This window comes from Lithobates pipiens, unplaced genomic scaffold (genome assembly GCF_037356315.1).
Source record: "Lithobates pipiens isolate NorthernLeopardFrog02 unplaced genomic scaffold, aLitPip1_a1.2 Scaffold_27, whole genome shotgun sequence".
Lineage (NCBI taxonomy): Eukaryota > Metazoa > Chordata > Amphibia > Anura > Ranidae > Lithobates > Lithobates pipiens.
In genome coordinates, this window is record NW_027507788.1 from 9176143 (window position 1) to 9203349 (window position 27207).

Sequence of the window (27207 nt, forward strand, 5' to 3'; positions counted from 1 at the left end):
GAGCCCTTCTGGTGAAGCTTCAAATCGAACATTGGAGCCCTTCTGGTGAAGCTTCAAATCGAACATTGCAGCCCTTCTGGTGAAGCTTCAAATCGAACACTGAAGACCTTCTGTTAAAGCTTCAAATTGAACATTGAAACCCTCTTGGTGAAGTTTCTAATCGAACATTGAACCCCTTCTGTTGAAGCTTCAAATCGAACACTGAAACCCTTCTGTTGAAGCTTCAAATTGAACAGTAAAACCCTTCTGTTCAAGTTTCTAATCGTACATTGAAGCCCTTCTGTTGAAGCTTCAAATCGAACATTGAAACCCTTCTGGTGAAGCTTCAAATCGAACATTGAAGCCCTTCTGTTGAAGCTTCAGATTGAACATTGAAGCCCTTCTGTTGAAGCTTCACATTGAACATTGAAGCCCTTCTGTTGAAGCTTCAAATCGAGCATTGAAACCCTTCTGGTCAAGCTTCAGATCAAATATTGAAACCCTTCTGGTCAAGCTTCAGATCGAACATTGAAGCCCTTCTGGTCAAGCTTCAGATCGAACATTGAAGCCCTTCTGTTTAAGCTTCAAATCGAGCATTGGAGCCTTTCTGGTGAAGCTTCAAATTGAACAGTAAAACCCTTCTGGTGAAGCTTCAAATTGAACATTGAAACCCTTCTGTTCAAGTTTCTAATCGTACATTGAAGCCCTTCTGTTGAAGCTTCAAATCGAACATTGAAGCCCTTCTGTTGACACTTCAAATCGACCATTGAAACCCTTCTGGTGAAGCTTCAAATCGAACATTGAAGCCCTTCTGTTGAAGCTTCAAATCGAGCATTGAAACCCTTCTGGTCAAGCTTCAGATCGAACATTGAAACCCTTCTGGTGAAGCATCAGATCGAACATTGAAACCCTTCTGGTCAAGCTTCAGATCGAACCTTGAAGCCCTTCTGGTCAAGCTTCAGATCGAACCTTGAAGCCCTTCTGGTCAAGCTTCAGATCGAACATTGAAGCCCTTCTGGTCAAGCTTCAGATCGAACATTGAAGCCCTTCTGGTCAAACTTCAGATCGAACCTTGAAGCCCTTCTGTTTAAGCTTCAAATCGAGCATTGGAGCCTTTCTGGTGAAGCTTCAAATTGAACATTGAAGCTCTTCTGTTCAAGCTTCAGATCGAACCTTGAAGCTCTTTCTTTTCCAGCTTAAGATCGAACATTGAAGCCCTTTTGTTGAAGCTTCAAATCGAGCATTGGAGCCCTTCTGTTGACACTTCAAATTGAACATTAAAACCCTTCTGGTGAAGCTTCAAATCGAGCATTGGAGCCCTTCTGTTGAAGCTTCAGATCGAACATTAAAACCCTTCTGGGGAAGCCCTCTTGGTGACGCTTCAAATGCTCTTTTCTAACTAATGTCCACCGTAGGTTCCTAATTTCTACCGCAAAAGTACGCTGAGTAGTCACAACAGCGGAGCGGCGTCACCCTGCGACAGCGCAGCGTTTTTTTGTTTTTTTTTGCTGCATGGCGCTGGCTGCCTGGCGTCAGGTTGCAGTCAGCTCTCTCGGCTGGTAAAGTTCATGCAGACGGCAGATGATCTAAGTTAGCAGAGGCAGTGCAGGGAGGAAAGGAGGGTGGGGGGGACCTGGGAGCAGGAGGGAGGGGGAGAGACTCACACACACACATGCAGAGTAGGAGGAGAATCCTCCTTTTATTCTACAGCAGAATGAACTTTCTCTCCAATGGTAGAGAGGAGAGGAGGGAAAAGCCTCTCTCACTAAATCCACTGCAGAGAGAGGGACCAGTAGACAGCAGAGTGCAGGAGAAGCTGCTGCAGACACATTCGCTGGAGTGCAGCTCTACTGGGGAATCACTAGTGCAGGTCTGACTGCAGGACCACCGCAGAGGGACCCTTCACAGCAGAGGGGACCACTGGTCACAGCAGAGGGACTGTAAAGAGTGGCAAGACCCTCCGGAACATTGCGACAAAGAGAGCCAAGGGGGGGACCAGATTGAGGACCTGATCAGGATGGATGGATATGACACCTTACTTTTGTCTCTGCTCCTCGCCATGCTGCATGCAAGTAAGTGACTTTTTTTTTTTTTATATGGATCAATGCTACAGAAAATAATCAATAAATGGGGAATGGGGGGGGGGGGGCAAAAAAGTTAGCGTAACATGGTTATTTTGGTTAATTAGAAAACGCTGCGCAAACTGTTGGTGCTATATAAACCCCATTTAATAGTAATATATAAAAACAACGTTAAAAAAAAAAATAATTCTAATAATAATAATAAATATATAACAATAATTATAAATAATTCTAATAATAATAAATATCTAAAAATCTATATAAAAACAATGTGAAAAATAATAAATAATTCTAATAATAATAAATCTATAACAATAATAATAATAATAATAATAATATATGAAAACAAATATGTGAAAAATAATAAATCATTCTAATAATAATAATAATATATATAACAATAATAACAATATATAAAAACAATGTGAAAAATAATAAATAATTCGAATAATAATAATAAATATATATAACAATAACAACAATATATAAAAACAATGTGAAAAATAATAAATAATTCTAATAATAATAATAAATATATTCTAATAATATATAAAAAAAACAATGTGAAAAATAATAAATAATTCGAATAATAATAATAAATATATATAACAATAACAACAATATATAAAAACAATGTGAAAAATAATAAATAATTCTAATAATAATAATAAATATATTCTAATAATAATAATAATATATAAAAAACAATGTGAAAAATAATAAATAATTCTAATAATAATAATAAATATATATAACAATAATAACAATATATAAAAACAATGTGAAAAATAATAAATAATTCTAATAATAATAATAAATATATTCTAATAATAATAATATATAAAAACAATGTGAAAAATAATTCTAATAATAATAATAATATATAAATAATAATAATAATAATAAATATACAGAAATAATAATATATAAAAACAACATGAAAATCAATAAATAATTCCAATAATAATAATAAATATATAACAATAATGATAATATATAAAAACAACATGAAAAATAATAAATAATTCTAATAATAATAAATAAATAACAATAATATTATATAAAAACAACATGATACAACCTAAAACAACAATAATAAATAATTCTAAGAATAATAATAAATATATAAAAATAATAATATATACAAATATATAATATTATTATTGTTGTTTTTATGTTATTATTATTATTATTATTATTATTATTATTGTTATATATTTATTAGAGAATATTTATTTAGAAAAATATATATTTAAAAAAAAACAATAATATTAATATACAATAATAATAATAATAATCTCAAAACACAATTAATATTATCATTATCAATTTTATATCGCGCCGGCGTTCGCTGCTTAACATACGCCAGTCATTAAGTAAAAATAAAATAGAAACACAATTATTATTTCTATTGCGTTATTACTAATATTTTTAATCACGCAGGATTTATTTAGCGACAACAGTTTGCGCAGGCGCTTATATTACCGGTAGTAATATGACGTCACGCCGCCACATAATATCCTCCAACGCCTTTCAATGTTTTGACTAAAGTGGCAAAAGCGCCCCCCCAAAAAAAATTGCAAAAATTCTCTTAGCGGTTTCTCTTAGTGGTTGCATAAAAAAAACGCCAACGCGGCGGCGAATCTTTTCCGACTCAGCTACGGAGAACTGTGTTGCTTTTTTTTTTTTTTGGCAGTTAGAGTGTCAGCTCTGAGGGTGCAGGTGATGTTCTGCAAGCTGGAAATTCTATGCAGTTGTTGGGGGGGGGGGGGGTGTTTGAACGCACATGCGGCGTGGAGAGATCTGGGGGGGGGGGGGGGCAGCTCTGCATGGATCTTGCAGTGTGTGTGTGGTCAGGAAGACTCCTCTGCAGTGCCTGTCCGTTCTGATATTCGGGATCTCGGCATGCGTTGGGTAGGGGGAGACAATGATCCCACCGCATAGGGAATCTTTCAACCGTTGCAATGTTTTTTTTTTACCTGCAGGGTTTCAATCTGCCCCCCCCCCTCCTACTCCCACACCCCCCACGCTTTTGCTTCATTAATATATTTACTGTCATCCTTGGCTGTTACCCGGCTGGTGATAATTGTTCTATATCGGGTCTTATTCCCTACGGTAAAGCGGATGCGTCCTAATAATACCAATCTAATGAGCGCTGTACTTACCTGCCAAGTTTTTCTGCAGTAATTATACCGTGCCGTCTGCTCCTGGAGGGAATTGACTTTCCATTACTGTATCTGGGATCTTTAAGGGTCGGGCGATCTGCCCCCGCCCCCACCCCGCCGGTGAGAGGGACAGATAGCCAACGGCGAAGACCGGCGACCAATCTGAAATCGCCTTTCGGCGTCCCAATGGCTGCTAAACTGGCGGAAGGTGGGCGCCGGTTGGCTGATGTGGCTTCACGTGAGAGAGATGGCGGTTCGCTGTCCGGGGGCGGAACTGTGCGGTTGAGGAAGATCGCTTGGATCGTTCCGGTTGGTTTTTGATAAGTTTTGGCTTTGGAGGTATAAGGGCGCGCGTTCGGCCGGCGCATGTTTATGATGCAAGCGTCGCATGGCGGTTGACTCTTACATGAATACTGCTGGGACTTGCGCCCCTTATCGGTTTCTCATGGACCACAAGTCTCAGCAATGTTCATGTAGGATTCAACCGCCACGCAAGTACCGCATCATAAACATGCGCTGGCCAAGCGTGCGCCCTTATCGGATTCTCATGGGTCACAAGTCTCAACGGTATTCACGTAAGGTTCAACCGCTAACGCAAGGACCGGATCATAAACATGCACCGGCCGAGCGTGCGCCCTCATCGGTTTCTCATGGACCATTCATATAAGAGTCACCTGCCACGCAACGGCGGCCTCATAAACGTGCGCCTGCCAAGCGTGCGCCCTTATCGGTTTCTCATGGGCCACAAGCCTCAGCAGTGTTCATGTACGATTCACCCGCCATGCAAGGACCGCATCATAAACATGCACCGGCCGAGCGTGCGCCCTTAATGCTTTCTCATGGACCATTCATGAAAGATTCAACCGCTACGCAAAGACCACATCATAAACATGCACCGGCGAGCGTGCGCCCTTATCGGTTTCTCATGGACCACAAGTCTCAGCCATATTCATGAAAGATTCAACCACCATGCAACGACCGCATCATAAACATGCGCCAGCCGAGCGTGCGCCCTCATCGGTTTCTCATGGACCGTTCATGTAGGATTCAACCGCCACGCAAAGACCGCATCATAAACATGCACCGGCCAGCGTGCGCCCTTAACTGTTTCTAATGGACCATTCATGTAAGAGTCACCCGCCATGCAACGGCCGCATCACAAATGCGCGCCTGCCGAGCGTGCGTCCTTATCGGTTTCTCATGGACCACAAGTCTCAGTGGTATTCACGTAAAGGTTCAACCGCCACGCAAGGACTGCATCATAAACATGCGCCGGCTGAGCGTGCGCCCTTATTAATTTCTCATGGACTATTCATGTAAGAGTCATCCGCCACGCAACGACTGCATCATAAACAGGCACCAGGCGAGCGTGCGCCCTTGTCGGCGGGGGTTGAATCCTACATGAATACTGCTGAGAAACCGATAAGGGCGCACGCTCGGCCGGCACATGTTTATGATGCGGTTGTTGCGTGGCGGTGGAATCTTACATGAACACCACGAGGGACTTGTAGTCCACGAGAAACCGATAAGGGCGCACGCTCGGCCGGCGTATCTTTATGATGCGGTCGTTGAATGGAGGGTGAATCTTATATGAATGGTCCATGAGAAACCGATAAAGGCGCGCGTTCGGTCGGCGCATGTTTAGGATGCGGTCGTTGCATGGCGCTTGAATCTTACGTGAATACCGCTGGGACTTGTAGTCCACGAGAAACCGATAAGGGCGCACGTTCGGCCGGCGCATGTTTATGATGCAGTCGATGCTTGGCAGGTGAATCTTACGTGAATAGTGCTGGGACTTGTGGTCCTTCAAACGCCACGGGGGAAACCGGTGGCCTGTGGGATTGGTTCTCTGCTAACCAGAGGCCTTGGAACAATCGGTCGCTCAGGCCACGTGTGAATGAACCTTTCTGACCACTGGTGCTTGTAAAGATCTTATGCCCATCGGCCTTCTTGTTTAAGTTCACCACACACACTACAATCTGATTGTACGATCTGCTTTATGTGGCGCGAGGACCTGCCTGATTGGATACAAATTGGTTAGGTAGCTGATTGTTAAATCGAAAGTCGATCGTACAAAGATTGTATGGTCAGATGTGTATATGGACCCTTAGGTGATCTTTCTCCGATGGCGATCTGCCGGTGTATGGTGTCAGACGTGGTTGCAGTGCGTTTTGTAGCAGGGAATGGTGCAGTGCTCTGCTGAAGAGAAGGCTGGCCGGCTGGAGGAGCCTTTGTCTGCCTCACTGTTGTACTCCCAATTGTAGGGGGAGATCTGGTGGGGGGGGGGGGGGGACTACAAGTCTCAGCCAGCTTCTGTGATGTACTATGACATCAGCCTGTGATCCTGAACTACAACTCTCAGCATGCCCGGCACACTGGGTGTTGTAGCATTGCAGCAGCTGGTGAGCTAAAGGACACCTGAGACCCACACATATGGCAGAGAGTGGAGCTGACAGCCTGGAAAGGGGGGAGGGGATGATGGGACTTGTAGTACCCAGACAGCTGGTGATCACTGGGGGGTGAACTTGACAGCCTGGGGGGGGGGGGGGTGATGGGACTTATAGTTCCTAAACAGCTTGTGATCACTGGGGGGTGGATCTGACAGCCTTGGGGGTGATGATGGGACTTGTAGTACCCCAGAAGCTCGGGGTGGGTCTGACAGCCTGGAAGGGGATGATGGGACTTGTAGTACCCCAAAAGCTGGGGGTGGATCTGACAGTCTGGAGGGGGGATGATGGGACTTGTAGTACCCAGACAGCTGGTGATCACTGGGGGGTGAACTTGACAGCCTGGGGGGGGGGGGGGGGGGGGGGTGATGGGACTTATAGTTCCTAAACCGCTTGTGATCACTGGGGGGTGGATCTGACAGTCTGGAGGGGGGATGATGGGACTTGTAGTACCCCAAAAGCTGGGGTTGGATCTGACAGCCTGGAGGGGGGATGATGGGACTTGTAGTACCCCAAAAGTTGGGGTTTGATCTGACAGCCTGGAGGGGGAGATGAAGGGACTTGTAGTACCCCAGAAGCTGGGGGCGGATCTGACAGCCTGGAGGGGGGATGATGGGACATGTAGTACCCACAAAGCTGGGGATCACTGGGGGCGGTCTGACAGTCTGGAGGGGGATGATGGGACTTGTAGTACCCCAAAAGCTGGGGTTGGATCTGACAGCCTGGAGGGGGATGATGGGACTTGTAGTACCCCAAAAGCTGGGGTTGGATCTGACAGCCTGGAGGGGGGATGATGGGACTTGTAGTACCCAAGCAGCTGGACATATGGGGGGGGGTAATCATCTGCTGCAAGCGTTCAAATGTCTTTATGTTAACACTTCATGCACACCGGGGGATAAAAACGTTCCTTTTGGGGTCGTCTGACGTTTTTTTCTCCTGCTGCTGGAACAGATCTTTGATTGGGTTGGGATTGGTTGGAGCAATACGTGTCCCCCCCCCCCCCCCCCCGTTCGCTCCACGGGCCTCATGCCAAGTCCCATGTCAGCCAATCAGAATCCATCTTGCATTGTTCTGGCTATACATTGCTGTCAGTGTGTTTTAGTAAGGAGATTATACAATCAGATTGTTATATGTGTGTGCAGGCTGTACAATCCACATAAACAGAGAGGGGGACAGGAGGAGGGGAGTGATTGTTCCTCCTGGTGGGGGGCTGGGGTGGGGCTCCCCTGACATTGGCCCAATTGATGATTTTAGCTCCCCAGACATTGGCCCAATTGATGATTTTAGCTCCCCAGACATTGGCCCAATTGATTGTTTTGGCTCCCCAGACATTGGCCCAATTGATTGCTTTCTCCTAAGCTGGCCACACACATTACAGCTTTATTATTCAATCTCTTTACAATCTTCTTTAGATTTAACCAGCCTGGGCGACTGTTCCCACGCACGGATTTGCCCCCTCCCCCAGCACTGGCCCGATTGATTGCGTTTCCCTTAAGCTGGCCACACACATTCCAATCTTATTATACAATCTCCTTTTAGATTTACCAAAGCTGTCACCTGTGGGCAATGCCGGGACAAGGTCATCCAGTGCCCAGGGCAAAGATGCCAAACTGCCCCCCCCCCCCATCCTTTAGAGTTAGGTTCAGGGTACGCCAATCCCTGCAATAAACCACTGTGCCCTGGCTCATGCGATAACATGCACATCAGCAGACGTGTGTGTGGGGGGGAGGGGGTGGTCATCTTTAATTTCATTTCCTGATGATGAGCTGCCGGTTCAGACTGAATTTTTTGCGTCTTGGGAGATTCGGCAAGCGCCCCAGTTGGCGTTAATGAACGGAGGTTGTCCAATCAGATTGCAGCGTTTGTGGGCGGTTTTGCCGCTGCGGTTGGTTTTAGGCGCCTCGGTGGCGGTCGCCGTATATATATGTCTGCCTGCGGAGGGTTAAGCGCCCACGCCGCCGCCGTCCTTATCGCTTGTTTCCTCAAATAGAATTCTCCTTGACACCATCCGGGGAAAGGTGCTGCGGATCGCTTCACCGCGCCGATATCTCGCCCGTTCAGGGAATAGCGGGGGTGGGGTGGGAAGGTGGGGGGGCCACGTCTGTCACGTCTGTTATCATGACAGGGGACACCAGACATGATAAGGAGTGTCACCGGCCTTTCATGGGTGGTGGGGGGAGGGGAGGTGATAAGAGGGGCCGCCAGGTATGGGAATCGGGGAATTGGCTTATCAGCTGGCTGAAGATTCGGGTCTCACGGGAATTGTGTGACACGGAGAATGGGGCGTATTGTCTGCTGGGGGGGGGGGGGGGGGCGGTCACATCATCTCTCTGGTATAGGGCGGCGTTATCGCTGACAGCGGTTCCCGCAGACGATTGGCGCCGGTCTTTTCGGTGACGTTCGGTTAAAGCCGCACTCCGGTTATAAACCCTTTAAGGCTTCGTTCGAGTCCTACAGGTGCGGGCACGCTCCCGCGCGTCGTGTGTATGGCAGCGCCTTCGCCTCGATGGGCCGCCGACGCGCCAGAGACGCCGAAAATAAGTTCCTGAATGTTCTCTACCTGCAGCCGCGGCCCCCCATTCCCACTTTCTGTAGGGGGGAGGGGGGTGTATAAGCTTACCACGCTTTTGGGGGGGGGGGGGGTGCCTCCCAACTTTCCTCTTTAAAAAGTCATCCCTGAGCTCCAGTAAGTGACTTGACCCAGTCTGAGATGATGTCATCAGTCTGCTGCAGGCAGGAGGGAGAATTTCCTCAGTCCCCCCCAATGATCAGGCTGTACATTGTAACTTTGTCTCATTCCCCCAGTCTCTCCTCCCCCAATGATCAGGCTGTACATTGTAGCTTTGACTCTTTTTATCAGTCTCCCCTCCCCCAATGATCAGACTGTACATTGTAACTTTGTAGAAGGAGGAGGATTAATTTCCTCAGTCTCCCCTCCCCTAGTGATCAGGCTGTACATTGTAGCTTTGTCTCTTTTTATCAGTCTCCCCTCCCCCAGGGATCAGAGTGTACATTGTAACTTTGTCTCATTTCCTCAGTCTCCCCTCCCCCAATGATCAGGCTGTACATTGTAGCTTTGTCTCATTTCCTCAGTCTCCCCTCCCCCAGTGATCAGACTGTACATTACAGCTTTGTCTCTTTTTATCAGTCTCCCCTCCCCCAATGATCAGGCTGTACACTGTAACTTTGTAGATGGAGGAAGAAGCATTTCCACACTCTCCCCTCCCCCCAATGATCAGACTGTACATTGTAACTTTGTAGAAGGAGGAGGAGTAATTTCCTCCGTCTCCCCTCCCCCAGTGATCAGGCTGTACATTATAGCTTTGTCTCTTTTTATCAGTCTCCCCTCCTCCAGGGATCAGAGTGTACATTGTAACTTTGTCTCATTTCCTCAGTCTCCCCTCCCCCAATGATCAGGCTGTACATTGTAACATTGTCTCATTTCCTCAGTCTCTCCTCCTCCAGTGATCAGGCTGTACATTGTAACTTTGTAGATGGAGGAAGAAGCATTTCCACACTCCCCCCCAGTGATCAGACTGTACATTGTAACTTTGTTTAATTTCCTCAGTCTCCCCCCTTCCCAGCGATCAGGCTGTACATTGTAACTTTGTACAAGGAGGAGGAGTCATTTCCTCTATCTCCCCTCCCCCAGGGATCAGACTGTACATTGTAACATTGTAGAAGGAGGAGGAGTCATTTCCTCCGTCTCCCCTCCCCCAGGGATCAGACTGTACATTGTAACATTGTAGAAGGAGGAGGAGTCATTTCCTCCGTCTCCCCTCCCCCAGGGATCAGACTGCACATGGTAACTTTTTGTATCGAGGCTGCGGTCAGGGTCTGATCCGTGTGCAGCATTTGTGAACACAGCCGCACGGGTACCAGGATTTAGAGGATCGTCCCCGTCTCTCTGAGCCGGCAATCCCGGTTCAAGAAACAGCTGGTGACCCTGGGTGAGACCTGAACAAAGATGGCGCCGTCCTTCTGCAGATGAAGTCACCATGGTCGGCGGCGGCAGCGCAAAACACTTAGTAAAAAAAAGACAGGTCCCCTTTGAGCCATTTTTAATGCCAACCTAAATCCTGCCCCTCCTCCCCCCGTCCCCCCCCCCCCCCGTCCCCCCGCCGCCAGGTAAAAATCAGGGCTGCCAATCACGGGGGGTCGGCTCTACAAATGACATTGATTGAGGTCTCGCACCTCCGGCCTCTAATTGAGCTCTCAGCGGCTCCCAAGGACGGAGCGCGCTCCTTTATCATAAAGCCTCTTATAATTATTCATTATGTGAGGCGGCTGTACATAATCTACAGGAAGGGTCAGGGGCGCGGCGGCCGCACATAGCAACACTCTTCTGCGCGCCCAACGCCGCCGTCTAATTATAAAACCTGTGAAGAGGTTTCTTGCTTGGGTTTAAGTGAGGAGCGGATGAGATTGAAAGGAGTGCGGGGGATTTTTTCGCCGGCGGTTACGAGAACTCCCGCGTATCGGGGGCCTGAACCTGCTGCCCCACCCCCCCCCCCCCCCGCAACCTGATGGCGAATCACGATCCTCAGTCACACAATATAAAGGTGTTTTTTGTTTTTTCTTCTTTTTTTTTTTTCGCACAGAAGAAGCTTCAGAAATGCGATTGACTCTTCCCTATAATTCTGAATTCTCTTTAAGTGTAACCACTCAAGACTGCATGGAGCGCGGTGTAATCCCCAGGCAGATCACAGCTCTGAATGGAAAGATAAGGAGCGAGGTGGGGGTGGGGGTGGGGGTGGGGGGGAGGGGGGGGGGATTGTTCTGCACTCTTATCCATCTCTCTAGCAGGCTTGTCAACGTGGGGTTTGGGGGTTCTTACTGGTGAAAACCCCAACCAGGTCATGTGGTCTACGATGGTCTCTTTCATTTCAAGCCTGAGGGGTTCAAGAAAGGGGTTTTGGCGTTCAACTTTTTTTTTTTTCCTGGTTGGTCCATCCCCTTTCAAAATGGAGGTCGAGGCTCTTACTGGTGAAGACCCCAACCGGGTCACGAGGTCTACAATTGTCTCCTTAAATTCAAGCCTGAGAGGTTCAAAAAGGGGTTTCGGTGTTCATTTATTTTTATTTTTTTCAAGCTGGTCCATCTCCCTAGAAGACTTGTCAACATGGAGTTTGGGGCTCTTACTGGTGAAAACCCCAACCGGGTCATGAGGTCTATGATTGTCTCCTTAAATTCAAGCCTGAGAGGTTCAAAAGGGGTTTCGGTCTTCAAAATGTGTTTTTTCTTTTCGGTTGGTCCATTGCTCTAGCAGGCTTTTCAACATGGAGGTCGGGGCTCTTACTGGTGAAGACCCCAACCGGACCGTGTGGTCTACGATTGTCTCCTTACTTTGGTGCCTGAGCAGTTCAAAAGGTTTTTTTTTTTTCAAGTTGGTCCATTTCCCTAGCAGGCTTGTCAACATGGAGTTTGGGGCTCTTACTGGTGAAAACCCCAACCGGGTGATGAGGTCTACAATTGTCTCCTTAAATTCAAGCCTGAGAGGTTCAAAAAGGGGTTTCCATGTTCAACATTTTTATTTTTTTAGGTTGGTCCATCTTGACTACCAGTGAAGATTATAACTGCATGGAATTCCTTTATTTTCTCTCCTGCTCTTACTGGTGAAAACCCCAACCAGGTCTATGACCATCTCCTTAATTTGTTGCCTGAGCAGCTCAAAATTGGTTTCAGTGTTCAACTTTTTTTTTTTTCCAGGTTGGTCCATCCCTCTAACAGGCTTTTCAACATGGAGGTCGGGGCTCTTACTGGTGAAGACCCCAACCGGACCGTGAGGTCTACGATGGTCTCCTTCCTTTGGTGGCTGAGCAGTTCAAACATGGGTTTTGGTGTTCATTTATTTTTATTTTTTTCAAGCTGGTCCATCTCCCTAGAAGACTTGTTAACATGGAGTTTGGGGCTCTTACTGGTGAAAACCCCAACCGGGTCATGAGGTCTATGATTGTCTCCTTAAATTCAAGCCTGAGAGGTTCAAAAAGGGTTTTTTCGGTCTTCAAAATTATTATTTTTTTTTAGGTTGGTCCATCCATCTAGCAGGCTTTTCAACATGGAGGTCGGGGCTCTTACTGGTGAAGACCCCAACCGGATCTGGTGGTCTACGATTGTCTCCTTAATTTGGTGCCTGAGCAGTTCAAAAAGGGGTTTTGGCATTCATTTTTTTTTTTTTTTTTTTTCAAGTTGGTCCATCTCCCTAGCAGGCTTGTCAGCATGGAGTTCGGGGCTCTTACTGGTGAAGACCCCAACGCACTCACTAGGTCTACAATTGTCTCCTTAAATTTAAGCCTGAGAGGTTCAAAAAGGGATTTTGGTTTTCAACTTTTTTTTAGGTTGGTCCATCTTGACTACCAGTGGATATTATAACTGCATGGAATTCCTTTATTTTCTCTCCTGCTCTTACTGGTGAAATCCCCAGCCAGGTCATGTGGTCTACAATTGTCTCCTTAATTGGGTGCCTGAGCAGTTCAAAAAGGGACTTCGGTGTCCAACGTTTTTTTTTTCACATTGGTTCATCTTACTGGTGAAAACCCCAACCGGGTCATGAGGTCTATGATTGTCTCCTTAAATTCAAGCCTGAGAGGTTCAAAAAGGGGTTTCGATGTTCAAAATTTTTTTTTTTTTTTCAAGTTGGTCCATTTCCCTAGCAGGCTTGTCAACATGGAGTTCGGGGCTCTTACTGGTGAAGACCCCAACCGGGTCACTAGGTCTACAATTGTCTCCTTAAATTCAAGCCTGAAAGGTTCAAAAAAGGGTTTCGGTGTTCAACTTGTTTTTAGGTTGGTCCATCTTGACTACCAGTGCAGATTATAACTGCATGTTTATTTTCTCTCCTGCTCTTACTGGTGAAAACCCCAACCAGGTCTATGATCATCTCCTTAATTTGTTGCCTGAGCAGCTCAAAATTGATTTTGGCGTTCAAATTTTTTTTTCCAGGTTGGTCCATCCCTCTAGCAGGCTTTTCAACATGGAGTTCGGGGCTCTTACTGGTGAAGATCCCAACCGGGTCACGAAGTCTACAATTGCCTCCTTAAATTCAAGTCTGAGAGGTTCAAAAGGAGTTTCGGTGTTCAAAATTAGTTTTGTCTTTTCGGTTGGTCCATCGCTCTAGCAGGCTTTTCAACGTAGAGGTCGGGGCTCTTACTGGTGAAGACCCCAACTGGAAAGTGTGGTCTACGATTGTCTCCTTAATTTGGTGCCTGAGCAGTTCAAAAAGGGGTTTTTTTTTTTCAAGTTGGTCCATTTCCCTAGTAGGCTTGTCAACATGGAGTTCGGGGCTCTTACCGGTGAAAACCCCAACCGGGTCACGAGGTCTACAATTGTCTCCTTAAATTCAAGCCTGAGAGGTTCAAAAAGGGGTTTCGGTGTTCAACATTTTTTTTTTTTTAGGTTGGTCCATCTTGACTACCAGTGGAGATTATAACTGCATGGAATTCCTTTATTTTCTCTCCTACTCTTACTGGTGAAAACCCCAACCAGGTCTATGATCATCTCCTTAATTTGTTGCCTAAGCAGCTCAAAATTGGTTTCGGTGTTCAACTTTTTTTTTCCAGGTTGGTCCATCTCTCTAGCAGGCTTTTCAACATGGAGTTTGGGGCTCTTACTGGTGAAGACCCCAAATGGATCTCGTGGTCTACGATCGTCTCCTTAATTTGGTGCCTGAGCAGTTCAAAAACGGGTTTTGGCATTCATTTTTTATTTATTTTTTTCAAGTTGGTCCATTTCCCTAGCAGGCTTGTCAACATGGAGTTCGGGGGTTTGTGGTCTACGATGGTCACCTTAATTTTGTGGCTGAGCAGTTCAAACGGGGGTTTTGGTGTTCATTTATTTTTATTTTTTTCAAGCTGGTCCATCTCCCTAGAAGACTTGTCAACATGGAGTTTGGGCTCTTACTGGTGAAAACCCCAACCGGGTCATGAGGTCTATGATTGTCTCCTTAAATTCAAGCCTGAGAGGTTCAAAAGGAGTTTTGGCATTCATTTCATTTGTTTTGTTTTTTTCAAGTTGGTCCATCTCCCTAGCAGGCTTGTCAACATGGAGTTCGGGGCTCTTACTGGTGAAGACCCCAACGCACTCACTAGGTCTACAATTGTCTCCTTAAATTCAAGCCTGAGAGGTTCAAAAAGGGGTTTCGGTGTGCAACTTTTTTTTTTTTTTTTAGGTTGGTCCATCTTGACTACCAGTGGAGATTATAACTGCACCGAATTCCTTTATTTTCTCTCCTGCTCTTACTGGTGAAAACCCCAACCAGGTCTATGATCATCTCCTTAATTTGTTGCCTGAGTAGTTCAAAATTGGTTTCGGCGTTCAACTTTTTTTTTCCAGGTTGGTCCATCTCTCTAGCAGGCTTTCCAAAATGGAGTTTGGGGCTCTTACTGCTGAAGACCCCAAATGGATCTCGTGGTCTACGATCGTCTCCTTAATTTGGTGCCTGAGCAGTTCAAAAACGGGTTTTGGCATTCATTTTTTATTTTATTTTTTCAAGTTGGTCCATTTCCCTAGCAGGCTTGTCAACATGGAGTTCGGGGCTCTTATGCCGCGTACACACGAGCGGACTTTTCAACATCCAAAGTCCGAAGGACTGAGTCCGTCAGACTATCCGATCGTGTGTGGGCTGCAACGGACTTTTGACTCGCCAAAGTCCGAAGGACTTTAGAATATGGAACATGCTTCAAATTTTTCCGAAGGAACTCCGCCGGACCCGGTCCCTTCGAAAAATCCGCTCGTGTGTATGCTACTCCGACGGACTAAAACCGACGCTAGGGCAGCTATTGGCTACTGGCTATGAACTTCCTTATTGGAATCCAGTCGTACGTCATCACGTTCGAATCCGTCGGAATTTAGTGTGATCGTGTGTGGCCAAGTCCGCTCAGCCGAAAAGTCTGTCAGAACTCCGTCGGAAGTCTGTCGGACATAAGTCCTCTCATGTGTACGGGGCTTTACTGGTGAAGACCCCAACCGGGTCACGAAGTCTACAATTGTCTCCTTAAATTCAAGCCTGAGAGGTTCAAAAAGGGATTTTGGTGTTCAACTTTTTTTTAGGTTGGTCCATCTTGACTACCAGTGGATATTATAACTGCACGGAATTCCTTTATTTTCTCTCCTGCTCTTACTGGTGAAATCCCCAGCCAGGTCATGTGGTCTACAATTGTCTCCTTAATTGGGTGCCTGAGCAGTTCAAAAAGGGACTTCGGTGTCCAACGTTTTTTTTTCACGTTGGTTCATCTCTCTTGCAGGCTTGCCAACATGGAGTTCGGTGCTCTTACTGGTGAAGACCCCAACCAGGTCATGTGGTCTACAATGGTCTCCTTAATTTCCTACCTGGCCAGTTCAAAAAGGAGTTTCGGAGTTCAACTTTTTGTTTCTGTTCAATTTGGCCTATCTTGAACACCGGCAGGGGCAATATCTACATGGAGTTTCTTTATTTTCTCTCCTGCTCTTACTGGTGAAGCCCCCAACCGGGTCATGTGATCTACAATTGTCTCCTTAATTTGGTGCCTGAGCAGTTCAAAAAGGGGTTTCGGTGTTCAACATTTTCTTTTTCAAGTTGGTCCTTCTCTCTAGCAGGCTTGCCAACATGGAATTCAGGGCTCTTGCTGGTGAATACCCCAGCCGGGTTGTGTGGTCAACAATTGTCTCCTTAATTTCATGCCTGGGCAGTTCAAAAAGGACTTTTGGTGTTCAACTTCTTGTTTTTTTCAGGTTGGTCCATCTTGAACACCAGCAGGGAGCAATAAGGACATGGAGTTTCTTTATTTTCTCACCTCCTCTTACTGGTGCACACCCCAACCACGTCGTGAGGTCTACAGTTGTCTCCTTAATTTGGTGCCCTAGTGGTGGTTCAAAAAGGATTTTCGGTGTTTACATTTTTTCTTTTTTTTCACGTTGATCCATCTCTCTTGCAGTCTTATCAAAGTGGAGTTTGGAGCTTTTACTGGTGAAGACCCTAACCGGGGTCATGTGGTTTACGATTGTGTCCTTAATTCGGTGCCGCAGCCAAAAAATTCATGTATGTCTAGGGGGAGCATGTGTCGCCACCAGCTTCCCTCTTCCCCTGCCTTGGGGAGAGGGGGTTCTCCCTTTGGGCAAGTCCCCACTTAGTTCTCGTTAGTTGGCTTTAGCTGACCTTGAAGAGCAGGGGTCCTCCAGGCTTTTTGGCTAGATGGACCTAAATGTGCCTTGCTCCCATCAGGACTGGGCCACGTGGTCTACGATCATCCCCTTAAATTGGCACCTGAACAGTTAAAAAATGGGTTTCGTGTTCAGCTTTTATCTTTTCAGGTTGGTCCATCTTTAATACCAACAGGGACAATATCAATCAATATGGATCAACTGCCCATTTTTACAAGCCCTATCCATGTGAACTCAACCTAATAGTGGCTGCGCTGGCCAAACCAGATCTTCCTATAGGACTAGTGTAGCCAACCTCTTCGATTGGCTTTTGGTGAGGTCCCGTTGACTCCAATGGGCGCCTTTGCTAAGCAGCATTAGGCAGTGAGTATAGACTTGAGAGACTGCTATGTAATTTTGTAGGTAAGTGGTCAGGGGGTGGGAAAAAAAAGCTGATCGAGTGCCTATTTTTACTGAGCCCACCCATGTGAACTTAACCTAATGGTGGCTACAGTAGCCCTATAGCAGTGATGGCGAACCTTGGCACCCCAGATGTTTTGGAACTACATTTCCCATGATGCCTCGGCACTCTGCAGTGTAGTGCAGCATCATGGGAAATGTAGTTCCAAAACATCTGGGGTGCCAAGGTCCGCCATCACTGCCCTATAGGGTCTCCCTGTAGAACTAGCATAGCCACCATCCTGAACGTGCTCCTGTAGTAGTACACTACGATAACCGCGCCACCTATGGCGTAGTTGATGGACAAAGAAATGCATTGGGCATTGCAGAACACGAAAAGCGAAGGTATTATGGGGTGTGTAGTCTTAGACTGGTCAGAGTACGTGACCACGTTCTCGTTTTTACGTGTCACCGCTGAGGTGGACTTAACCCAGGAAGAAAGCTCATCTCCCATATTGTTGCATTGCATATGCACGAGTAATCACGTATGCAATGCAGGAGCTAGGGATATATATTCGTTCGGTGGCGGTATCTGATCCTGGATTGAGGATCATGGATTGGGTATTAATTGCTCGGTGGCTTTTGCTTGAGAGTAAACAGAGCAGTTGATTATCTACTCCAGGATAATACCGGCGTGCACAGAAGTGTGTCGATTATACGTACAATAATATGAAGGCTGCACAGCGCTGGCATCCTATAGGTCATACATTGCTTCATTTTATCCATTTAAAGTGAATCATGTGCTGATGAAGCAGATCATTAGTTATACTGTAATTAAGATAAACTGAAACATAGATAGAAATCGCTGGGATAATAAGACATTGATTATTGTAATCACTGAGCAATTACTGGGGCCGAGTCGATGGAGAGAGGTTTCCATAAATACAACATAAAGTGGACGCATCGGCCACTTGCTGACTGACGAATATTATATTTTTCCCCGTGTGATCACATTGAATTCAATCTGCTCGTTACTCTTCATATGTGTGATTAGAAGTTATACTCTATATACCTCTTTCATACATTTTATATTCTGTAAGGGCTTCTATAGCACACGTGTCAGCCTCCGGGCTAGAGGAGCTTACAATTAAAAGACCTTAACATGTTCATCTATTAACACACCAAGGCATGTATGGTCAGAAAGAAGTCAAACTACCAGTACGTGTATGGGGTTGAAATCCCACATAGACTCAGGAAGGAGAAGTAATAGAGGGAAGAAGACATCATGGAACACTAAATAGACAGAAGGAGAAGAATTTACTGGAATCCCACAAAGACATGAGTGGAATGTATAGTGCTGTTCCATGTAGACATGAGGGCATTATATATTGGAACTCCATGTAGACCTGCAGAGAAAATATATGGGAACCCCACCTAGACGTGGGGAGAAGATATATTGGAACCCCATGTAGACATAAGGAGAAGATATATTGGAACCCCATGTGGACATAAGGAGAAGATATATTGGAACCCCGTGTAGACATAAGGAGAAGATATATTGGAACCCCATGTAGACATAAGGAGAAGATATATAAGAACCTCACAAAGACTTGGGGAGTAGATATATTGGAACCCCATGTGGACATAAGAAGATATATTGGAACCCCATGTAGACATAAGGAGAAGATATATTGGAACCCCATGTGGACATAAGGAGAAGATATATTGGAACCCCATGTAGACATAAGGAGAAGATATATTGGAACCCCATGTAGACATAAGGAGAAGATTTATTGGAACCCCATGTAGACATAAGGAGAAGATATATAAGAACCTCACAAAGACTTGAGGAGTAGCTATATTGGAACCCCATGTGGACATAAGAAGATATATTGGAACCCCATGTAGACATAAGGAGAAGATATATTGGAACCCCATGTAGACATAAGGAGAAGATATATTGGAACCCCATGTAGACATAAGGAGAAGATATATAAGAACCTCACAAAGACTTGGGGAGTAGATATATTGGAACCCCATGTGGTGTGGACATAAGGAGAAGATATATTTGAACCCCATGTAGACATAAGGAGAAGATATATTGGAACCCCATGTGGACATAAGGAGAAGATATATTGGAACCCCATGTGGACATAAGGAGAAGATATATTGGAACCCCATGTGGACATAAGGAGAAGATATATTGGAACCCCATGTAGACATAAGGAGAAGATATATTGGAACCCCATGTAGACATAAGGAGAAGATATATAAGAACCTCACAAAGACTTGGGGAGTAGACATATGGGAACCTCAGAGAAGATGTATTGGGACCCCATGTAAACAAAGGGAGAAGATACATGGGGAACCCTACAAAGACTTGGGAGTAGACATATGGGAACCCCACATCGTCTTGCAGAGAAGATGTATTGTAACTCCATGTAGACAAAGAGAAAAGATGTTTGAGAACCCTACAAACACAGGAGAAGATTCATGGTAACACCACATAGATTTGTGGAATATATATATATATAGGAACTCCAAACAGACATGGGCAGCAGATTAGTGATGGACGAACTTCCGACGGGACGTTTCGCGAACGCGAAACGCGAACGGACACAAACGTTCGCGAAAACGACCGTTCGCCGCGGGCTCCATTGACTTCAATGGGAGGCGAATTTCGCAAACCTTTAGGTCGAATTTGCGGCCACGGGGTAATTATTAGGGGGTAGCACGTAGTCCCACCACCTGGACAATAGCATAATACATGTATGAGGTGAATTTGGGATCGATAACTACAAGCATTTTTTTTTTATTTGGGAAATTGTTCTGACAATTCAGGACTATGGAGCTAATGAAGGCAATGGAGGAGAGGGAAGGTCAGGGACCAGGGTAGGCAAACAAGAGGGTGCAGGAGATACAGAGCACTGACAGCAGCACCGTAATACAGAGCACTGACATCAGCACCGTGACATACAGCGCTGACAGCAGCTCCGTGACATACAGCGCTGACAGCAGCTCCGTGACATACAGCGCTGACAGCAGCTCCGTGACATACAGCGCTGACAGCAGCTCCGTGACATACAGCGCTGACAGCAGCTCCGTGACATACAGCGCTGACAGCAGCACCGTGACATACAGCGCTGACAGCAGCTCCGTGACATACAGCGCTGACAGCAGCTCCGTGACATACAGCACTGACAGCAGCTCCGTGACATACAGCGCTGACAGCAGCTCCGTGACATACAGCGCTGACAGCAGCACCGTGACATACAGCGCTGACAGCAGCTCCGTGACATACAGCGCTGACAGCAGCTCCGTGACATACAGCGCTGACAGCAGCTCCGTGACATACAGCGCTGACAGCAGCTCCGTGACATACAGCGCTGACAGCAGCTCCGTGACATACAGCGCTGACAGCAGCTCCGTGACATACAGCGCTGACAGCAGCTCCGTGACATACAGCGCTGACAGCAGCTCCGTGACATACAGCGCTGACAGCAGCACCGTAAGCAGCCCCAGGAGGAAGTCAGCACAGCACAGGGATGGTGTGATCCCCTCATAATAAGAACCCCCAGGAGGAAGTCAGCACAGCACAGGGATGGTGGGAGCCCCTCATAATAAGAACACCCAGGAGGAAGTCAGCACAGCACAGGGATGGTGGGAACCCCTCATAATAAGCAGCCCCAGTAGAAATATGACACCGCTCAACCTCTTCAAAGAGGAGGGTAGGGGCATATAGTACGGTGTGCTTTTTTGGGTCAGGGAAGTGAGCCAAATGAATTAAGAAGGTCTGTGTGCTTGATTCCAAAAATTGTTTATAGACATATACATGGTCTACTGATCACATGTGTTGAATTCCTCCGAGATCCATGCCTCATTCATTTTTAGAAATGTGAGGTAGTTAACACTGTCGTGAGCTAGGCGAGTACGCTTATCGGTCACAATCCCCCCTGCTGCGCTGAACGTCCTTTCGGACAGGACACTGGATGAGGGGCAAGCCAACAGTTCGATTGCAAATTGGGCAAGCTCTGGCCAGAGGTCAAGCCTGCCCACCCAGTAGTCTAGGGGTTCATCACTCCTCAGAGCGTCCACATCGGCCGTTAACCCAATGTAGTCGGACACCTGACGGTCTAGGCGTTCCCTGATGCTGGATCCGGATGACACCTGTCGATGGGTCGGCTGAAAGAATGACCTCATATCCGAAGTCACCAACACATCTTCAAACCGGCCTCTTCTTGCAGGCGCTGTTGGATTGGTACCCGCAAATCCTTCTCTGGGAGTGGGAATTGCTCCTCTGCCAGCGCACGCAAAAGCAGAATGCAGCATTTCTCGAAGCAAGGCCTGGAAGTGCTGCATTCTGACAGCCCTCTGCGACGGCGGTAACATTTCCGCCATTTTGTGTTTGTACCGGGGATCTAAGTACGTTGCCACCCAGTACTGGTCCTTGACCCTCATGCTTTTTATACGGGGGTCCCTATTAAAACACTGGAGCATGAAGGCCCCCATTTGCACTCAAGCGGAAGGTATGTGGTGGTGGTGGTGTTGTTGGTGGTAGTGTCTTTGGGGGTGCACATAGCAGAGAGTGAAGAAGAGGGTGCAGATCGAGAGGATGAGGAGGGTGCAGAAGAATAAGGCTGAGTGAGCCACTCAACCAAGTCTGGTGCGTCCTTTAAAGTAATTGAACGCACCTTCTGCAACTTCCCACTTTGGCTCAAGGCTGTTGCTCCTGCCCTACCCCTACCACCCCTGCGGAAGGGCCTGCCTCTTCCTCTGCCTGTCATTTTTTAAATCACCCTGTGACAAAACTCTTAGTCCCTATACCGCTGAAGGACTGCTGCAGTATAGGGCAGCGGTCAGCAGTAGTGCACGTCAACCCTATGTATTGTGGACCGATAGCGGTCCTTACAGAACAGCAGACTGTACTGCACTCAGGCCTATGTACCGTAGCACCCTATACCAAGTTACCAGTCCTTATAAAAACTTTTGTGGACCAAGCAGGTTGTGTGTTAGTGTTTAGCAGACTGTGCGTCAGTCCCTATACCGCTGAAGGACTGCTGCAGTATAGGGCAGCGGTCAGCAGTAGTGCACGGCAACCCTATGTATTGTGGACCGATAGCGGTCCTTACAGAACAGCAGACTGTAACGCACTCAGGCCTATGTACCGTAGCACCCTATACCAAGTTACCAGTCCTTATAAGAACTTTTGTGGACCAAGCAGGTTGTGTGTTAGTGATTAGCAGACTGTACGTCAGTCCCTATACCAATGAAGGACTGCTGCAGTATAGGGCAGCGGTCAGCAGTAGTGCACGGCAACCCTATGTATTGTGGACCGATAGCGGTCCTTACAGAACAGCAGACTGTACTGCACTCAGGCCTATGTACCGTAGCACCCTATACCAAGTTACCAGTCCTTATAAAAACTTTTGTGGACCAAGCAGGTTGTGTGTTAGTGTTTAGCAGACTGTGCGTCAGTCCCTATACCGCTGAAGGACTGCTGCAGTATAGGGCAGCGGTCAGCAGTAGTGCACGGCAACCCTATGTATTGTGGACCGATAGCGGTCCTTACAGAACAGCAGACTGTAACGCACTCAGGCCTATGTACCGTAGCACCCTATACCAAGTTACCAGTCCTTATAAGAACTTTTGTGGACCAAGCAGGTTGTGTGTTAGTGATTAGCAGACTGTACGTCAGTCCCTATACCAATGAAGGACTGCTGCAGTATAGGGCAGCGGTCAGCAGTAGTGCACGGCAACCCTATGTATTGTGGACCGATAGCGGTCCTTACAGAACAGCAGACTGTACTGCACTCAGGCCTATGTACCGTAGCACCCTATACCAAGTTACCAGTCCTTATAAAAACTTTTGTGGACCAAGCAGGTTGTGTGTTAGTGTTTAGCAGACTGTGCGTCAGTCCCTATACCGCTGAAGGACTGCTGCAGTATAGGGCAGCGGTCAGCAGTAGTGCACGGCAACCCTATGTATTGTGGACCGATAGCGGTCCTTACAGAACAGCAGACTGTAACGCACTCAGGCCTATGTACCGTAGCACCCTATACCAAGTTACCAGTCCTTATAAGAACTTTTGTGGACCAAGCAGGTTGTGTGTTAGTGATTAGCAGACTGTACGTCAGTCCCTATACCAATGAAGGACTGCTGCAGTATAGGGCAGCGGTCAGCAGTAGTGCACGGCAACCCTATGTATTGTGGACCGATAGCGGTCCTTACAGAACAGCAGACTGTACTGCACTCAGGCCTATGTACCGTAGCACCCTATACCAAGTTACCAGTCCTTATAAGAACTTTTGTGGACCAAGCAGGTTGTGTATTAGTGTTTAGCAGACTGTGCGTCAGTCCCTATACCGCTGAAGGACTGCTGCAGTATAGGGCAGCGGTCAGCAGTAGTGCACGGCAACCCTATGTATTGTGGACCGATAGCAGTCCTTACAGAACAGCAGACTGTACTGCACTCAGGCCTATGTACCGTAGCACCCTATACCAAGTTACCAGTCCTTATAAAAACTTTTGTGGACCAAGCAGGTTGTGTGTTAGTGTTTAGCAGACTGTGCGTCAGTCCCTATACCGCTGAAGGACTGCTGCAGTATAGGGCAGCGGTCAGCAGTAGTGCACGTCAACCCTATGTATTGTGGACCGATAGCGGTCCTTACAGAACAGCAGACTGTAACGCACTCAGGCCTATGTACCGTAGCACCCTATACCAAGTTACCAGTCCTTATAAGAACTTTTGTGGACCAAGCAGGTTGTGTATTAGTGTTTAGCAGACTGTGCGTCAGTCCCTATACCGCTGAAGGACTGCTGCAGTATAGGGCAGCGGTCAGCAGTAGTGCACGGCAACCCTATGTATTGTGGACCGATAGCGGTCCTTACAGAACAGCAGACTGTACCGCACCCAAGCCTATGTACCGTAGCACCCTAGACAGACCAAGTTACCAGTCCTGATAAAGAGCTTTGTGGAACAAGTGAGTTGTGAATGATTAGCAGACTGCAGCAGAAGGGCAGCAGTCAAGTATAATATTCTTTCTATATTTGGAAGAAAGAATATTATACGTGTACAAGCCTATTACCGTACCACTGATACCAGTCCTGAAAAGAACCTTTGTGGAACTAATAGTAACAGCAAGTCTTTAAAATTATCCTCACTGCCTGACACACTGCTTCCTGCCTGTCCCTATACAAATTGGCAAAAAAGAGTAGGCTGGAACGATTAGCTGGAATAGCTCTTTTGTGGACCTGATAGTAACAGCTAATGATGATGATGATGATGATGATGAAGAAAGACTAATCTGGCTGAGCTGTCCCTAAAATAGCAGCATACAGCGCTCTGTCCCTTTATCTAAACTGACAAAAGAAACTCAGGCTGCTGACCTAACACCTATACCAGTCCTGAAAAGAACTTTTGTGTACCAAATAGCTAGCGTTTTCTCTGTCCCTACTCCACACAGGATCCTTTCCCTACAGTGACAGAAGAAAGAATGTAAAATGGCCACCGGATCGGGTGTATTTATAGGTTAGGGGGAATGTCCAAGTGTCCATGAGCTGTCATGTCTCAATTGGTTGTCCTGTAACACATGATAAACGTGTCACGAAAGGTTAAAGTTCTTGTATACATTAAACACGTAAGTCCGCCGGGGCGAACGACGGAAAAAGGCGTTCGAACCCGCGGACGGCGAAAGTCGGAAATTCGCCGCGAAACGACCGCCGGGCGAAACGTTCGTCCATCACTACAGCAGATATTGTAACCCCACATATCTGGAGAAGATATATGGGGAACCTCACAGAGACATCAGAAGATACATTGGAACTCCATATAGGCATTAGGGGAGGATATATTGGAACCCCAAGTAGACATGGCAAGAAGACACATGAAAGAAAACCCACGTAGACATAGGGACATGTTATATTGGAACTCCACACAGACATTAGGAGAAGATACATTGGAACCTCACATATACATTGGGAGAAAATATATTGGAACTCTGCATAGAAATGGGGATAAGAAATATTGGAAACCTATTCAGACATCAGTGGGAGATATACTGAAACCCCACACAGACATGAGGAGATGGTATCTTGAAACCCTGCACAGACATGGGGCGAAGGTATATAGGAACTCCATGTAGATATAGGGAAAAGATTTATTGGACCCTTATTCAAACATGGGGAGCATGTACAGTATATTGGAACACCACGTAGACGTGGGGAGAAAATATATAGGTGTATAGACATAAGGACCCTATTCAGACATAAGAAAGAAGATCTGTTGGTGCTCCATGCAGATATTGGGAAAAGATATACCTATTTAGAGATGGGGAAGATACACTGGTACCCCACAAAGTCATGGAGAGAAGACAAATTGGAATCCCACATAGACATTGGGAGAGGATATAGTGCTACTCCACACAGACATGGAGAGAAGACATATTGGTACCTCACATAGACATTGGGAGGGCAGATAGTTGTACCCCACTGAGACATGGAGAGAAGACATACTGGAACCCCACATAGATAGTAGGAGGGGATATAGTGGTTCCCCACTGAGACATGGAGAGAAGACATATTGGAACCCCACATAGATAGTGGGAGGGCAGATAGTTGTACCCCACTGAGACATGGAGAGAAGACATATTGGAACCCCACATAGATAGTGGGAGGAGATATAGTGGTTCCCCACCGAGACATGGAGAGAAGACATATTGGTACCCTACATAGATAGTGGGAGGGGATATAGTGGTTCCCCACCGAGACATGGAGAGAAGACATATTGGAACCCCACATAGATAGTGGGAGGGGATCTAGTGGTTCCCCACCGAGACACGGAGAGAAGACATATTGGTACCTCACATAGACATTGGGAGTGGTGATAGTTGTACCCCACTGAGACATGGAGAGAAGACATATTGGAACCCCACATAGACACTAGGAGGGGATATAGTAGTACACCTCATAGACATGGAGATGAGACATATTGGAACCCCAGGTAGACAATGGGAGAGGATTTGTTAGGATCCCAGATGGACTCTACATACTTGTTGTAGTCATAAGCCTCACCATCGGCTGGACTGGTCATGGTTTAAAGGGCACAATCAATGCATGATACATAAAAGGTTGACGTTCTCATAGCACACATTGCTACAGAAAAAAAATATTCATTTGAAAAAAACACAACAGCCAAAGGGCTTTAATCATTCTGAGGTTGGAGGATCAACATTCCCATCAGCTATCATCGCCCCTTGTTTGTACAGGATTCACCCAATGCACTTCCCTTTCTCTCCACACTCAGTGAAACCTATCAGGAGGTTATTTGGGTTCTGACTAAATTAGCCCTACGATGAGTTTCCTCTACGGAAGGCCTTGCAGCCTTCCTCTGTATCCTATTTTCTAAGGAAAGCCAATCACTATGAATTATGCGAAAAGTCGTCTTCCTTCGACAACAACTTGGCAGCACCAGACAGACAAGTTTATTGGCTTGTGACCAAGCGGCAAGTAAAAGTATGTACCAGCGTGGCGGGGTCACGTCACCGGGCTCCCCCCGGGGACCAAAGCTTAATGTGATGGATCTCTGCACTTACTCACCACTTTATCAATACGGTATATACAAAAAAAAAAAAAAATGGAGACAATGTATCCTGCTGGGCTATAAAATAAATTTTAAGCACACATAGAGAAACTTTTCTAGATTGTACAAATAGATAAATCTGAAAGCTACAATTTAAAAAACAGGACTTATATTAGAAGCAAATTAGATAGAAACCTTAATAGGACAACATATAACTAAGTTGCTCTGTGCATCTGCTCTGCATCTGCTCTGTGCTCTGTGCCTCATTCAGATTCAGAAGACCTTAATAATCCCAAGGGAAATTTCTATAAACAATTTTCATTTTTTTTCTTTTAATAATATACTTTTTTCACCTGTTTTCATATTTTTGTTGCATCCTTACATGGCATTTCTTAGGACAGATTTCTTGACGGTGTCAACCATGGCAACATAATATGTATTG

At 46.2% G+C, this 27207-nt stretch overlaps 1 protein-coding gene across 1 annotated transcript in view; it reads left to right on the top strand.

Annotated features, from left to right (window-relative positions):
• Positions 1-1722: 1722 nt before the first annotated feature.
• KIRREL2 (kirre like nephrin family adhesion molecule 2) overlaps positions 1723-27207 on the top strand; it is a 72376-nt gene continuing 46891 nt past the window's right edge. The window contains exon 1 of the mRNA XM_077456381.1: positions 1723-2051. Within this exon, the coding sequence (XP_077312507.1) occupies positions 1997-2051 (55 nt within the window). The 5' untranslated portion in view covers positions 1723-1996. The remainder of the gene's footprint in view (positions 2052-27207) is intronic.